Source organism: Dermacentor albipictus, chromosome 4 (assembly GCF_038994185.2).
Source record: "Dermacentor albipictus isolate Rhodes 1998 colony chromosome 4, USDA_Dalb.pri_finalv2, whole genome shotgun sequence".
NCBI classification, from domain to species: Eukaryota; Metazoa; Arthropoda; class Arachnida; order Ixodida; family Ixodidae; genus Dermacentor; species Dermacentor albipictus.
This window is the reverse complement of record NC_091824.1, coordinates 113,541,509-113,558,920: the sequence shown is the minus strand read 5'-3', so window position 1 is coordinate 113,558,920 and position 17,412 is coordinate 113,541,509. Positions and strand designations below refer to the sequence as shown.

The following is a 17,412-nucleotide window of genomic DNA, read 5'->3' as shown; positions in this document are numbered from 1 at the left end:
CCTAGTCTCAAATCGCGAAAACTTTTCCGATGCTCAAAATAAAAAACAAGACACTCCATTTCTACGGAAGGGCTCTTCGCCTCCCTTTCCAAACGCTTATGTCTGACTCATACTCTGAGCCGTCCTCGCGGTCGTCGCGGCTTGAAAGCTACTCTGGCTGCCGAGAGACAACAAAAGGGCTGACTAACTATCAGCTCCCCCAAGACGTTACGGTCTCCTGCCAATTTGCGTCCCCGCGCCCCGCTTTCAACACGAACTCGATTGACCGCGTCGCTACTCCCCACCTGGTCTCGTCCTGCCACCTTGCGTTTCTTCGAACTGCACGCTGAGCTATGAAAAGAACTACGGAACGACGAGGAGATTAACTGCCCCGTGCCCTTTGTCCGCGTCCGTGCAGAACATTCTTCGCGGTCCCCCTTTGACCGGTGGCTTGAACGTTTTCGATGCGTCAACATCGTCCGAGACGACCGCATCTTTTTCCTCGCGCCCTGCCCATTTGGGTTTCTCGCCATTTTTGGCGGCGCTACATTAATTACCGACTTTCGGTTTTTACCGCGCTTCTTTTTAAGGCGCTTTCTCTTTGCACTAGCCTTCATGTCGCCTTCTCGTGCCTCGTGCTGGCCGGTACACATTTCGTCGGCCCGGATCGGCCTCTTACCCGCACAGTCTGAGTGATTTACATTTAAATCTACTCTCACTTTGCCTCGACTGGCGGACAGCCCAACCGACTCTGGCACAATGCAGCAGGCTTTACTCGAGTAAGACAACTCGCACTCTTGCGAACTGCCCTCTACTACATTGCCCAGCGCACGCTGTGAATCGGCACACAGCCCGTCGGTATCGATCGCTGTCTCACGCGCACAGTCCGAATGATTAACTGAATCATCCCTATCTAGGCCATCTAGACTGGCGGAGAGCCGCACCGATCCCTGAACAATGCAGTTGTTCTCTCGTGAGCTACGGAGCTCGCCACCCCGAGAACTATTCTCAACTGCATCGTCCAGCTCGCACTTCACTTCTGCACGCACATCTGGCTCTACATGGGTGCTCGCTTCTGTCGGGTCAGAAGTGCCCTTCTCTTCGCTAGCAACCTCGCTAACATTACCAGCGACGCACACGCTCGGTAACTGTGCCAATTTGTTCGCAGCTGGCCTAGCTGTCTCCACAGTCATCTGTTGGCACAGCACCTCGTCGCTCTCACTACGGCCTTTAACGGCCTCTGTTGCCACTAAGGCATCGTTAGCAGCTAGCGTTTTCCCTTCACTTATGAATCGGCAGCCAATCTCACAGGCACTACTCTTTTCGTCGGCTTCTGGCGAAAATCTGCTCGATGCTGCCTCATTCTTTCGCTCTGTACTACCTACAGAATTCTCAGACAGCCGTTGTCTCTGTGCCAATAACTGATCGCAATACTGTAGCTCTTTGATCAGTGCTGCCTTCTCTCTCTCATACTTTTCCTCTCGCTCACGTTCGCGTGCCTTCTCACGTTCGTGACGCTGACACCTAAGAGTAAGTTCTTGAAGCTCCTGCTTCCGTTCATTCTCGCGTTCTTCACGCTGACGCTCACTCCTAAGCTCACGACGCGCTCGCAAACGTACACGACGCTCACGCTGCCGAGGCTCCTGTATCACCTCCCAAGCAAGCTCAATGCTTTTGTCATCATTGCCACTATCATTAATCGCCTTTATGATAGCTGGCGTTTCCATCCGTTCGTCCGCCTCAACTCCCAAATCGTCGCACACCAACAACAAGTCCAACCTCGTCAACCTTCTAAGATCCATGGCAGCTGCCCCGACAGGTGGTTAAAACTGTTTTCCTTAATTAATTTGTGCAAACACACAATGCAACAAACTCCCGATTCCCAGAACTATCAAAATTGAACACACAACCTTTGAGTCTGGCGAATCATAAGGAAAAAAACCACGCGCTCACTTACGGTTGCAGCACCCTGCCATCCGGTTCATTTGTCCGCTGTTCCCGGTTCCTTCCGGACTCCCTGGGTCGAAGGCTCGCTCCTTCTTCGATACTCCCAGTCTCTTCGGACCTCTTTCGACGAAGGCTCTCTCTTCTTCGTTCTTCCCGGTTCCTTATGATCTTTCTCGACGAAGGTTGATCCGTAGCGCTGCCACCAGCTGATGCGTTCGGAGGCGATCCTACCGCTGCCAACCAGATGTAGGGGTTGGAGGACGGGACTTCGGGATGAAAACCCAAACTTGGGAGGGATTTATTCTACATTATGTACAGGGAGCTGAGACGTCAAGTAACAGTAGTACAGACATTACGGGCCGGCAGCAACTCGGACGCTGCGGCCCGCGGCAAGAAGTTCGAGAGAGGTGAAACAGGGAATCAGGGCATGTCCCAGCATCCTCAGGTCTCTCTGGAAGGCTTCTTATAAGCCCTTCGAGCACTGCAAGTCACGTCATGTTTGACCAATGGGAGAGTCCACTCCGATGACGCCACTTGCAGCCAATGGTAGGCGCCCGTGTCGTGGTGTCACACCTGGCGGCTTGCTGCGGTCTTGCATCGCAGACTGGCCATACACTTCGAACAAGGAGAAGGGGAGGGCAGCACCTGCTCCATTGTCCGACGCCCACCTGCAAATCCCGGCGGTGCACGAACTTGTTGACACGTGAACTTGATGCCTTAAACTTGTTTGCTCGGCCGCTTCTCTGGAATGCGCTTTCCTGCTTCTGCATTCCTCAATTAGCTGTGCTGCAATCCGATGTGGTCTGGGGAACTCGAAGTAATCGCAGGAACCAGCTCCATATCTAACAGTACCGAGTCGAGCGGCCACACGCCCTGGGACAGCACTTCACCGTGGAGATCGGCTATTCAGAGTTACTGAACTACCACAGAGGCAAAAGAATTAGATATTCCCCGCCACACAAAGCCTTAACACAGCAAAAAAAAAAAAACTGGCTGTGGCTTAGCTAAGGTTAAGCCCAGGATGCGAAGCATACTAGCCTTTATTTTAACGCGGTAGCGTTAAGGAGCTCGTGTCGCAGAAAAGCCGGTGTCGTCGGCGTCGGCTCAGGCGTGCGGCGCTTGCTCAGGCGCACATTTCGTTGTCGCGCCGAACGCTGCGTTGCTCGACGCTCACCGCGTCCGATGCGGGGCGCGTAGTCGCTGCGCCGTAGCAAAGCCACCTAGAAACAGTCTCTGTAGCACGCCGCAACCTTCGCTTCTCATTCCAACGAGCAGCTCTGCCTCCAGGAGGCATCTTACCGCGTGAGTGTCTAGCAGAGGCAAGCGCAGCTGCTTATATTGGCGGCGAGGAGTTACGGAGTCGCCATCTACCGAAAGCGCCTCGCTGTCGTAGTATGAGGGATCGCGCGGTGCGCTCCTCATAGGTTTTGCTGTCAGCGCTCAGTGAAAACACCACGCGAGAGCTCTCCCGGACATTTCTGTAAGTACTTTCGAAATGAGAGAAGATTTTTACTGTCTAAATGATATTCTTGGGCAAACTGAAAGCACAGAATTGTTTACAGACGCTCTCTCTTTACCGAATACGTGCAGTGAACGCCACTGCGCGCGGTCGCCACGATGGAGTCTCCCGAACCGGCTTCTTGCGTGAAAAGTATATAGGTAAACGCTGAGAGCGAGCTATGTGAAATATGTTCTTATAGTGTTTGTATAACTAAATGGAGCGTAATAGAATGAAGCCTCAATGCAGCGATCGCACAGATTCGCGGCGACCGACTGCGCGTGTGCATGCTTGTCTGCGAACTGTTTCGCTTTCGCCGCGTGCGCGTTTTCGCACCGTGCCATGAGCTTTAGGCCGCAGAATATGAGCATTTGACAGTATACAAGCCACCATTGTTGCGTGGGCGCTATCAGAACTCTTCAAAAATAGTTTCACTGTAGAGACTTCGACGCCTACGGGGACTGCGATGTGCCGTCGCGACGATTCAATCTTTTTTTTTCTAAACTCTTGGACGTTTCAATATTATTTCTGGAGTTCCGTCGCACTGTGTTTATCGGTGTTCTCAGCGTGCGATTTACCGCTGCTTCTTTTTTGCGATTCAGTGTATTAATTCATAACACAAACATGACCATATGCCATGCTTTCTTTTTTTAATGTGCTTCTTACCGCTCCCTTTCCATTCCAGTGAACTTGCCAGTATATATAGCATCGACAAATTCATAGACCAAGCCGTCATGACGTTAGTCAGGCAGTGGACTCGGGCGAGCGTCTCAGTGCGCGTTTTCCGAACATCGCAGACCCGGCGCCGTAGCAGAAATCTTCCTCGCGTCTGTGCTTGCTGCATACCCGAGTTGTAGCCGACGACTGTTTGCCGGTTTTATGTTTCGCGAGCCAAGCTTCCCACAGCTTCTTGTCCTGCGGCTACGTGTGAATAAGGCTGACACTGTGCTCCGTTGCGTGCGTCCGGCATTGCGGCACCGAGCAGTAGTCTACCATGTTGCGCGCCTTCAAAGGCAGCCACTATCTATTGTAGTGCTTTCAAGCGTTGTAAAGGAGACACTCGAAGCGTGAAAATCTCGCCACTAAATGAGGACCGCAGCGTACGAGGGAACTCTCGTTTTCATCTCGCTTCGGCGCTCCCGAAGCAGCCGACGCGGCCGCTATGTCCACGTGATCCCTCATGTCACGTCACGCCGACGGTGGCGCCAGCTTTTCCAGTGGTGGAGCTCGAGGGCGAGCGACGGCGCGAGTTGGAGCCCCGTTTCTCCTCTGTCGTGACGTCACGGTGTCACGTGGTATTCAAGGCGACACCGCCGCGCCTGAGGAGCTGGGTTGAGCTCTAGTAATATGCTTCGCATAAAATGGCTGTGGCTTAGCTAAGGTTAAGCCCAGGATGCGAAGCATACTAGCCTTTATTTTAATGCGACAGCGTTAAGGAGCTCGTGTCGCAGAAAAGCCGGTGTCGCCGGCGTCGGCTCAGGCGTGCAGCGCTTGCTCAGGCGAACGTTTCGTTTTTGCGCCGAACGCTGCGTTGCTCGACGCTCACCGCGTCCGATGCGGGGCGCGTAGTCGCTGCGCCGTAGCAAAGCCACCTAGAAACAGTCTCTGTAGCACGCCGCAACCTCCGCTTCTCATTCCAACGAGCAGCTCTGTCTAAGCAAGATGTATCCTACACAATTTAGGAACACATGCCCGTGGTGCGGGGCAACCCGCATGCTTTACCATATAACCTGGGAATTTAAACGTAACCACACATTCCAGCAACACAAAATCCCGAGTGTGGAGCAGTGGGAGAGCCGGCTCACCAGCTGCGAGCTCGCCGCCCAAAGGGCAATGGTGCAGCACGCAAGTGAAGCAGCGCGGCTCAGTGGAGCCCTGGACTAGGGGCCTAACCCTGCTAAGAAGGTCAAGCGCCTGCAGCGATGAAGAAGAAGACCGAACGCTAAACCCTTAATGGACCAAATAGAGTTTTCTCTCGCTCTCTCGCGTCCGTCGAAAGAAAACTATCATCATCGATGGCTCCTACCCCGTAAACACTCATAACCATGTAAGCAAGCTAAAAATGCAATGGCTCATGGCCCCGTAAAGCAGAGGCTAAAAGCAGTCGGCAAAGTGAAGCGAACGGTGCATACATTCTTCGGAACCACACATACGACATAAAGAAGAGCATACCGAAAACTATCATTAATTGCCCATACCCATGTAAGCAAGCAACAAATTCAATATCATATCCCCGTAAGACAGAGGCTAAAGGCACCCGGCAAAGTGAAGTGAACAGTGCATATATTCTTTGGAACCACGCATACAACATACAGAACAGCGTACGTTTCAATAAAAAACAAGATCAAACAAGCATCTGATCCACATAATTGGTGATAGGCGCTCGTGATAGCAATGCGAAGGACATCTCCCTCTCTATTTTTGTTGAATGAAGCCATTTTTGTTACGAAGCTTGAAATCGTTCTGGAGAAACCACACACCTTCCGTTTCGTGTGTGATTGTGACAGGGATCGTTACACTGTTGCACGCTGCTTCTTTCATCATTGACTATTTCTGGTGCATCCGCTGTCAGTTGCGTTGTTCCTCGGCCGTCTTCTAAACCAGTCGGAGTCAGCGGGACGAGATGAGTGCGATTTCTGCGTAGATAAGTTTCCCCGGAGTCGACCCAGTACGATCTGGGCTCGTCGGTGCTTCCTCGAACCACTCCTTCACTTTGGAGGGCTACGAACCATACGTCTGTTACTTCGGACAGTTCGGATAGATTGCGCATTCTGTGGCGTCGGTCGTAGTCTCTCTTCCGGCGCTAACGCTGCAACCTCTCAAACGCTGCCAGTTCTTGGAAGTCTGGTGTCCGAGGCTGGAGGCTTTCGCTGGGCGTGGGCACAGCCGTGCGCAGTCGTCTCCCCATGAGAAGCTCGGCCGCGGGCTGTATCCGTACTTCAGTGGGCTTGTCCTGTAGGCCAGAAGAGTTTTATAAGCGTCAGCAGTTTTGTTTAAGGAGCCCTTGATAATTTTCACGGCGGACTCTGCCATTTAGTTGCTCTGATGATAATGAGGGCTAGACATCACGTGTTGAAAGTTGTACTCTGATGCAAACTTTGAAAATTCACCGCCGAAGGCTCTTGAAAATTGCGGCCCATTATCAGAAACAACAACTTCCGGAATCCAGTGTCTGGCGAAAATGGATTTGCAGTGGTGTATTACTGTTGATGAAGTCAGGTTATTTAGCGGTACGAGCTCCGGGTATCGTGAAAAATAATCCCTGATGATCAGCCACCATTTTCCCTCAAGAAAGAGTAAATCCATCGCAATGCGCTCTTATGGCCTATCTGGAAGCTTGGTCTGTTGCAGAAGCATCTTTAGGTTGGTGCTCTGCTTGAGGCAGCTGTGGCAGTTCTTAAGTCGTTCAATCTCCGCGTCGATACTTGGCCACCAAACTGAGCTCTTGGAGCGTGCCCGGCACTTCTCGATGCCGAAGTGAATTATTTTAAGGACGGGCTGCCGAAGTGTCGATGGGATCACTATCCGAGACCCGCACATGAGCAGGTTTTCGACAAGGGCAATGCTTTGACTCTCATCCCAGTAAGGCTTCAGGTAAAACCCAACGTCTCGACGGCTTGGCCAGCCGTCGCTGGCCATTCCTAGCTGCAAAAATATTTTAAGTACTGCAGATTCTTCATTGTGCCAGGACTTACATTCACGGTTTTCCCAGAATATTTGCTACTTTTGTGTTGTCTTCTACGTACGAGCCTATGAGGCGAGATAATACCTTTAGGTCCGTATGTTCTGGCGGACTTGGTCTGTTGCATCTATTTTAGCGACAGGTTGTTTGTCGTCTATTCCTTTTTCGAGATACTTCAACCCAATACTACGATCATTCTTAGAGTTTAATTTAGTCAATGCTTTACCCAAACCGGTAGTTTGCTCCCAATATTCTGAGTGACCTTGTTTGTGGGCTTTTATGTATATGTAGTAAATTTGTGTGCAATTCCTCTTGGTTTGGTTTCCTGCTGAGCATCTCTATACAATATCGAGAAAAAAGCTTTATAAAGAATTAACATCAATTATTTTCCCCCTCCCCTTTATCGTTCTACATTCTCTAGTTTGCCAAGGCATGGCGTACTTCAGCGAGTCCACAATGCCTCTTGATCCCCATGTACAGAAACATTTTTAAACGGCTACTTGGGAAAACTTGTTTGCACAATATAGCCATTTTTCTATCTCCTCTGAATTGTCGCCTTTGCGATGCTTCCGAAATTACAGATCATTGCTTCATGAGTTAGAGAGGCAATATTGTGTTGAGAGGAGGAGGGAAAGAGAAAAGCAGAAGGCAGGGAGGTTAACCAGAATAACATTGTGTTGAGATGTGCTTCAAAGGATTCTTAAGAAAGACATCATTCTGGGCTACAGCTGTGTTTGCATTTCTCCTTGGATTTCAGCTATTTGCAAAGCTCAGTCGAAAACTAGAAAGGGTAGCGTGAAGGGCGCAGTCGTTATAGGAGAACGCAGATGCGCATTCCGTCCTGCAGAATGCCAGTGAAATGTTGAGCTTGGTAATAATAATAATAATAATAATATTATTATTATTATTATTATTATTATTATTATTATTATTATTATTATTATTATTATTATTATTATTATTATTATTATTATTATTATTATTAAACACAATACAAAGAAACATATAATAATAATAATAATATTAATAAGCTCCCGAACGCATGAATTAAAACAAAGAAAGACATTACGGAAATACATGAAAATACAAGTAAACAACACATTGTCTAATAAGAGCAATTAGGATAAGAAGAGTGTGCGTGCAACATTACGCAAAATATATAGCAAAGTAAAAGGAGGGGAACAGCAGTTGAAGAATGTGTGAAAAGTTGATACCACAACGCGAACCTCGGAAAACAACAGTGGCAGTGAGATAAAAATCCAGCAGCAGCACGTTACGCTTATGTAAGTTATAGGATCCGAGGGGCCAGACTTCTTGCAAAACATAGCGTGCCGCAGTGTGAAGTAAACGTATGGCCCTGTAGTTTGACCTCCTCAATGAGTTCTTTCTTTCTTTTTTTTTCTTTCGCTATTTCCTTCTTTTTTCGTTGTTTCTGTTCTGTCATTTCTTTCCTTGTTTCCTTCGTTCTTTCTTTCATTTCTTAATTCATATTCAGCCATTGCATCTTTGCTTGTTTACTGGAGCTATTCCTGATAATGATATATTTTGCATCACTGGATAGGAGCTGCTTTATTCAGGTATGGGCTATTGAAACAAGCCAGCTAAGGCTATCGCCTAAAAATATTGACGTCATGAAATACGCATTGTAAAAGCTCGGTATTCTGTAGGCGGCTGAGCGTTGATGATGACAGGCAGAAACATGGAAATGTTCAAGTTCTCTGGTGATCTAGGGCAGAATACGAAACATGATACAACTGAGGAGTTCGTGGCGGGTGAGCATACCTTGAAGGGGTTCAAAAAAAAAACAGAAAGCAAAAACAAAAAGATAAAGCACTTTCGTCGGCCTCTAAGTAAGGACAATAAGAATGCAAGAGTGCAATGAAAGTAATCAGTCAATCAAATCAATCAATCACTTGTCTATTCTAGTGTCCAGGAACAATTACGGAGGCTTCGTGTTGGTGCGCGTAAAAAGTGGTACGCGAGGAAAAATGTACAAAGACGACATATGTGCTAGACAAGACAATGCGAGATGGAAAAACAAAGGGGGAGATATAAAACAAGGAGGCGGGCGTGATCGGTAGTTTATGATAATGCAGGATTATCTACATTTATGCAAAACATAGTAAAGGAACTGTGGAATATGTAATAAAGACAGAATACCTATTATGTGTTTTTTGTAGTCGAACCAAAGGACAGCCTTCAGTACAACATGGCCAAGCAGAATATGTGGAATGTTGCCTGGTACACCATTGTGGCGCAGAAAATTGATTAAGAAGCTTTGAGCAATGTATAATTGCATGGATCACCTTATAGAGGAACAAAATGTCTGATTTAATACGTCTTGATTTTAGAAGTGTGAGTTGAAGTATATTTGAGAGGCCTGTGCTATGATCTCCAGAAAGGCCAAAACGGTGCTTGAAAATAGATATCAATTTATTTTGGTTGCGTTCACGGAGGACAGAATTATATTTGCAGGTTCCACCCCAAACTACAGAGGCATATAATAGTAGTGGAAGGCACACAGTAGAACACACTTTCAGAAAGGCAACAAGGGAGTGGGAGTAATGCGATTTACAACAAAAAATACTAAGAGTGCGAAGGGCACGTTCTTTCGCATATTTAGCGTGTGAAGAGAAGGGGAAGCTTATGGCTTTGTCCAAGTACGCACCAAAATCTTTCGTTTCATCGATGATGGTCAGTGGAGCAGCCCGAAGGGCGTATAGGAATTGTACATGGTGCGCTTCCCGGTTATAACTTAATATCATAATTTTGAACCATTTCAGAGTAGCTTATTGTTCCTGCATCGCTTTGAGAGTAAAAAAAAACGTCTTTTTGAAGGTCAATGCAATCGTGAACATGGCTGAAAGTTTTAAATAGCTTTAAGTCGTCAGCATATAGAAGGAAGTAAGAGTGTCGAATTGCTGACGAAATGTCATTTATGAACAGTAGAAAGAGAAGAAGGCCAAAAACAGATCCCTGAGGAACTCCGCCAGTGACCTCATACCTAAAAGAACTCTGGCCAATAATCCCAACGAAGCACGATCTATTGTTTATGTAATTTGATACCAGGGCGGTAATGGAAGAAGGTATGTGCATTTGCGTAAGCTTTGTCATAAGAAGCTCATGGCAAAATACATCAAATGCTTTAACTAGGTCAAAGTATAGTGCGTCTAATTGGGCCTTACCATGTACCACACTGGAAGCATGGGTCACATATGAGTCCAATTTCGTGTTGTGGAGCGCGCTGATCCATGCTGTTCATCTATTAAAATCTTTTTAGTCCTAACAGAAAGTGAGGAATTCAGTGCAGATTCAAGCACTTTTGACGGAGCGCAGAGGATAGATATAGGCCAGTAGTTAGTAACTGCACACATTGCACACAATTATGTATGCTGTCTTCCAACTGCTAGGAAATGTATTAGACGTAGAGAACTGCTGAAGATGCTTTTGAGAAAAGGGACAAGTATGCTTCCGTACGTCTTAAGAAAGTCAGCGCCACAAGAAAGGGAAGGTTTGAGGCGCTTCATGCAGCTGAAAACAAGGTCTTCATTGAGTGATAGCATATAAAGCGTACAAGACTAAGAATGGAGGTTACCTCAGGTAAAAGAATCTTTTACATCAAATACTGAACAGAAATGTGCTGCAAAAGGCATCAGCAGCGTTCGAGACAAAATCGCCATTTTTATCAATAAGACATACATCATCGGCGCTCTTTAACAAACGAGAGCGCGCGTAGCTCCAGAAATATGTTGAATTGTGCGTCATGCTAGCTTCAACACATTCAATGTGGCTGTGTGCTGTTATAATAAAATTTGCACAGTCAAAGATAGAACTGAAATTCAAGTTTCCAGTTATCCAGGCCTGATTGCCCCCCTTTTCTGTGTGCACGGCTTTTCAGCTTTATTTACGCTTTTAGTTCAGTATAAAACCTATGAGGGTATATTGAATTTTTGAGGGGTTTTGTAGCTATCAATAAGCGTTTTCCATCTTCTTCTTCTTCTTATTATTATTATTATTATTATTATTATTATTATTATTATTATTATTATTATTATTATTATTATTATTATTATTATTATTATTATTACCATCTTACAATAATCGTACATCAGAAGGCGGGCCCGTCAAAGCCAAGGAAGTGGCTTGCGTGACTTGGCCCGGCATGTCGGCAAACAAAGTCAAAATGGTAACATGTACAGAAATGACAAGCTAGTGAAGTTTATCACAGAAAATGAAACAGAAACTCAGCTGAAATCAGTGACAAAAGAAATACAAGAAACAAGAAAAGAGAAATGTATTATACATATCTTACAATGCCTTCAACATTTCTTTCAAGTTTCGTTTCGAAGTTGCAGTAAATATATGATCAGGAAGGTCATTGAATATTCTTGGGACATAAGCATACCTACTAGCTTTACCAAATCTTGTGTTGCAGTGGGGTACTATATAACGCAATGTTTACCGCAGTGCACGGGGAGCAACATATTGTTTGAAATCAGGGGTCCAAAATGTCTTACCACAACCGTTTGAGTGAACAAAGTTTTAAATGACGGAAGACCCAGGTGTATAAATAAGTTCACATTGTCGGCCGAGGAAGAGTTAAAAACAATGGACTTCAACATATTTTTTAGAATTCTGTCAATTCGACAGAGCCATCGAGATGAGCAAAATCCGAACAATGTAATGCCATAACGTAACACACTGTATGCTAAGGCGTGCATGATAGTGATTTTCACAGGCATCGGAACAATGGATTTAATATTAAAAAGCAGCGAGGAAACACTTCTGAGCCTGCCGCAAAGATATGTCATGTGATCATTCCATGAGAGGTCACTGTCAAAGAAAACGCCAAGGTATTTAATGGAGTTAACATATTCTACAGGGGCACACTGACACGATTGGCAAGTACGACAGTGTAGAAACAAGGGTAAATTTGTAACCGTTGCTTTAAGTGGATTTCTAAAACATAACATTTTTTGTTTTTTCTTTGTTTATTGACAAACAGTCGTTAGCAAACCAGGTCACTGCATCGTACACACTCTCTTGATGTAACGCAATTGCTTTTGAGTAACAGATATGTTTAGTTAAAAGGACAGTGTCATCTGCATAATGAAATATCGTACACTGCGATACAGCTGAAGAAAAGTCATTTATAAATATGCTAAAAAGAAGAGGAGACAATATAGAGCCCTGAGGCACTCCAGCTTTCAAAGGTAGCTTGTTATTGATGAATAACTCGTTGTCTAAAGATATCACCTGCGAGCGGCCGGACAAACAGTTTTTTAGGAACTGGTAAAATGGCCCCCTGAAACCGAGCAGGTATAGTTTTTCAAGCAGGAGTTCGTGGTTCACAGTATCGAAGGCTTTAGAAGTATCGAGAAACAATGCGCATGCAAACATGTTTTGTTCTAAAGCTGTGTTTAATTCATCGGAAAATTCCTCGAGCAGAATGGTGCCCAGAATGGTGCCCCGTCCTGCGACAAAGCCGAACTGACGACTCGATATAACTGAAAACTTATCTAGAAATGACGTCATAGGTTCTAAGAGAAATTTTTCTATTATTTCTGACATGATAGGCAAGATCGAAATAGGTCGGTAACTGTCCACAATACCTTTCTTTTCTCCTTTAAATAATGGAGATACTATAGCCGTTTTTAATTCCGCCGGCATTGTAGCCGTCTCTAGGAATCCATTAAGTACGACAAGAAGAATACGCGATAGTGCGTTGACGTTTCATTGGAGCAAAGATAACGATATACCGTCTATACCAGCTGGCTTATGCCGCCTAAACCCAGCGACTATTCTTGCGAGTGTGTCGAATGTTATCGTCGGTAAGAACGCGGAAGCCGATATGATTTTTTCTTTTCCAGAGCGGCCAGCTGGCACCATTAAAGTTGCTCCCGAAACGCACGCGAAATGTTGATTGAAGATTGCGGCTGCCTGTGCAAGATCACATGGGAAAGCGTCAGCTAGCTTTGAATTATTAGTGTCTTTCCCGCGTAGGTGCTTTATCAGTGACCACGTCTTCGCCGGATTTCGAACAGATCATTGAAACTGACGTTGAAAGTAGCGTCATTTTGCGCATAGTATAAGGGCGACGACTTCATTGCTTGCGATTCTGTAGCTAGCGCGAAGCTCAGCATTGTTAGGAGTTCGTTTAAGCCGTTTCCACAGCAAGTCTCGGTAGGCGATTGCATTTATTATATCCACGGTAAGCCAGTTATGATTCCTTCTCTGTTTAGTTAGAACAATTCGAGTGCAGGCTTCTTGAAAGCTGCGTATTTTCGAACAAAATTGTTCATAAATAAACACTGGCACTCCGGAAACAATCAGTGAAGACCAGTCGAACCTGCCAATCATCTCATCCAATTTGCGTTGATAAACAAAGACAACGCGCGTCCGCCTATCTGAGCTATTCACTTTCCAACGTTGAGGTGTGTTAAAAATGTGCCTCAAGCTAAAACGACAGACAGTGAAATAGTGGTCTGCTAAGCGTTGCGTAATCACGCATGAATGCAGATCATGATTAGGCGCCCGTGCGGCGATGTGGTCTAAACAAGAATGCGTTATTCGGCCATTCACAATTTCTTCACGTGTGAAGGTGGTGACCATGCTTTCAAGGCCAAAAGCAGAAAGGGCAGATAAATAGTTTGACACTTGAGCTTTGCCTGGGCATAATACGTCAATTTTAAATCAACGGTGAGGCAAAACACCTCCTCATAACTGAAACGCTTCAAAACTGTCTCTAATTCTATTATGAAGCTAATTATATAATAATAATAATAATAATAATAATAATAATAATAATAATAATAATAATAATAATAATAATAATAATAATAATAATAATAATAATAATAATAATAATCTTTGTGGCCATCGTCTATCGACAGTGTTCAGCATCGAGCTTCTTTCTTGTTCTCTGGCCTGCGCATGTTCGCCTCTCAGCCAGACGCTACGGAACGACGTGCGGAGAATAGTTCGCGCTATCGTGGAGTGCTTGGCCAGAAATACGCACCGCTGGTTTCCATCCGCTGCCTCAATAGAAGGTACCAATGTAGTCATCGGCTTTCCGCCAGAGGAGGACACCTTGGAGAAACTGAACGTGCGCTACGCACCTTACCTAGGTAATGAAACATAAATCCACGAATTGGGGTCTCACCTTAGTGAAAAAAATCGTCACTGTACGGTCCTAAAGCCTTTGTGATCACCTGCCCATGGCCGTGCACGCCAAACTGCTCTAAGCGCTTTTGCACATGTATGCCACCTTCACGTTCCAGTTTTTCTGGAGCTTTACTATGCAAGTTAACAGACAGCCATTCCTGCAGAGCCATAGATTTCCAATGTTCTGTAACACACACACACACGCGCACACACGCGCACACACACACGGTCCGCGAAATACACAACATCCCGCAGTCACGTCACTGGTTAGAAGGCAACAAGGAAAAGACATGTAACAACCTTAAAATTTCTTTTATTGTATCAGTTAAATCTAGATTGCCAGTTTCGGAAGCATGCCTTTTATGTCTGCCCTCAATGCGCACTAATTATGCGAATCACTTCTTTCACGTTGCACCTGCAGATAAAGCGCGCGGTGAATTCCTACCAGATTGGCTTCAAGCGATGAAGATCAGGAGGCAGCGACTCAACATCTCTCACGTGCACTTCGACCCAACTGAACTTGACATAGTGGTATCCAGAGACGGGCTGGTGGTAGTGCCAGCTGGAGCTGTCTTCGCCTTATACCGAGATGGCGACCTTCCAGCAATCAACATGGGTAGCCTTGGTCAATGGATCGGCAGAAGCTTTCTCCAGAGGTACTTTCCCATTTTTCTTACTTCTCATCGTAGTCGGGGTTCCGTGTCCCATCGACTTGAGAACAGTCGTTTCCGGAGATACAACGGGTTCAGTTCGGAAGGGGAGCCTATGTGGCTAGCAGAAGTTACAAGTCGTGGGTCATTACGCAAGAGAGTGATTAGCCAGGATTACTGACAGCGAAGACGGAATGTTGAATCTAACGCCGTTAAAGACTATCGCACGTGTGTTCCACAGGTTCCAGCGGCCCAGTGTGAAGCCGAAGCCCCAGTGTCGTGCGCCAGTCGATTCAAAGGCAGAGAACGTGTTCGAGTCTCTACTCGCTTACCAGTGCACCCGAAAAATATTCAGCGGCAGCGTGGTTCCGAATACAAGGACAGCCTTACCCATGCATCAAAACCTGACTCCGGCCAGACAATTGTTTGTCGCTGCCTGCTTTAAGGTAAAGACTGATTGCATTTGTGGCGGAGCTAAAAAGGAAGCGTTATATACTGTCGGTTTCCTTTTTTATTATGCATTGCGATAGCGATTATACGGACACTCCAGATACAACTTCCCCCGTCACCATGATGTGCCGTATGAAGTCCAAGCGCCAGAATATCCTATTGTGCCCCGCTGCTGTTGTGCTCGAAAGGGGTATTGTGTGTGTGTGCGGGGGGAGGGGGGGGCTGTTGCCTGAGTATACACTAAGGGGGACGAATAGAAGCAGGTGAGCGGCTTGCCCCGCCGCTGCTGCGCGTTGGCACGGTAAGCGCGGCCGCGCGCTCCCTTTATTCGAACAGATCTGCGACTTACAAAAGCCGAGAGGGCGCGGGGTTTCGTGTGCGCTCTGCACTTGCATTCTCGCGCGCCTTGTGTTGTAGGGTGCGTGATGTCAAGTTTCAAAGGTGTGTTGGAGCTAAAGACCGCGCGAAGATCTCGTTCACCACCGATGTCTCTATTCGTGACGCCAGCTTTCTGAGAATTACATCTGTTCATGTTTCCCTCTCTGCGCGTGACGCCATGCTAGTTCATTGATTTATAGTCGGATACAACTTTAGAAAAAAGGGGGCGTTTACTCCTCCGCGGCGGATGCACACGAGCATCCACCAATGGGCGCGCACTCTGGACCGACGTCATGCGCCGGACGGCCGGTGACTTCGCCGCTTCGGTCATCTGGGCGGGGCCTCCCCTTTTTTCTAAAGTTGTATCCGACTATAGTAAGCGAATGTTTCCTCCACTTCATACAGGCAATACGGCTACTGCCCTTAGTTACCACTAACACTAGTTTTCTAATAATTTGCTATCGCAATCAATGCGTCGCCCTTTGGCTACTTATTAGTTCGAACAAGTTACTGCCTCGAATAATAGCGCAGTCATGTGCCTGCATTGGTGCCTAACCAATAGGGCGGAGGTTATTTGCGAGGCAAATTGCAATGCCGAGGTGCCCACTGGCAGATTGAAAATACTCGGCAATTATCTGGTACATATGATTGAATATTGCCGCATGATATAATTTTGATATTGTAGCTGACGAGTGTAGCCTGCTTAGAATCAACCATGAAGGGGCCCTGGATAACTTTTGAACGTAATAACAGAATGGCCTCAGTATTAAAGGGCGTCACCTCACTAATCTCCTCCCACAAAAAATTTTCGTATCCTTAGAGTATAAGCGGAGTAAGCAGTAGATATCGCACCGATGCGTGGCTTTCTCTCTCATTGCGTCTTCACTAGCGCGTTGAATGCTACGCAAGGGGGGAAGGGGGGAGGCGAGAGGCACACCGTTGTCCAAAATTTTTTTTTCTCTGTATGACGGGGCCCCATGGTCGCTCTACGGAAGAAATCTTCTTCGCGTCTAGCTATGAAAAACTTTCCAACGCCGACAGTATTCGACCACCTACGCTGCCGACGATTGCAGAATGGGTGCATTTCGCCACCTAGCGCGCAACCCAACCACTTTCCAACTCCTCTGAGGTCATTACCTTGGAGGATGCCTTGAACCATGCCTACACGCTTTGGAAATCAAGGCAGGCTGGGGTGGGCCCGCCAGCTCCAACGGCACCAACGAGGGAATTGGAGCACCTCCCACTCCATGTTGGAAGCTACGAAGCACTCACGAACTTGCTTGTCATGGCACGAACTCCCAAGATACCTTCGTTGAGTAAGGACTGTGCGCAATGCACGGATGTTAACAAAGATTCAGCCCTCTCGACAAATAGGCCCATGGCGCCTCGAAAATCCGGCGCCACAACAATTATTGGTAAACTTCAGCCCCCTCGACAACTGGGCCCTTGGCGCCTCGAGAATCTGACGCCACAACAATTATAGGTAAACTCACAGATGGGTTCGGCCTGTCAACAATCACCCTTGCTGAGTTCATTCTCCAGCTCCGACAAACAGCACTACTGACAAGGCTTGAGAAGCAGGATACACACATTAGCGTTCAGGCCGCTCAGAACATCGTCGGGGCGGACACATACCTGGACTCCGTTGTGCGGAAGCTTCGTGT

General features: G+C 46.7%; 1 protein-coding gene across 2 annotated transcripts in view; it reads left to right on the top strand.

Moving 5' to 3' along the window:
- Positions 1-17,412, top strand: part of LOC139059282 (uncharacterized) — a 62,570-nt gene that overhangs the window by 33,498 nt on the left and 11,660 nt on the right. For both annotated transcript variants that reach the window (XM_070537477.1, XM_070537479.1), the window contains exons 7-9: positions 14,055-14,233; positions 14,692-14,926; positions 15,162-15,366. In XM_070537477.1, coding sequence (XP_070393578.1) covers positions 14,055-14,233; positions 14,692-14,926; positions 15,162-15,366 — 619 coding nt within the window. The remainder of the gene's footprint in view (positions 1-14,054; positions 14,234-14,691; positions 14,927-15,161; positions 15,367-17,412) is intronic.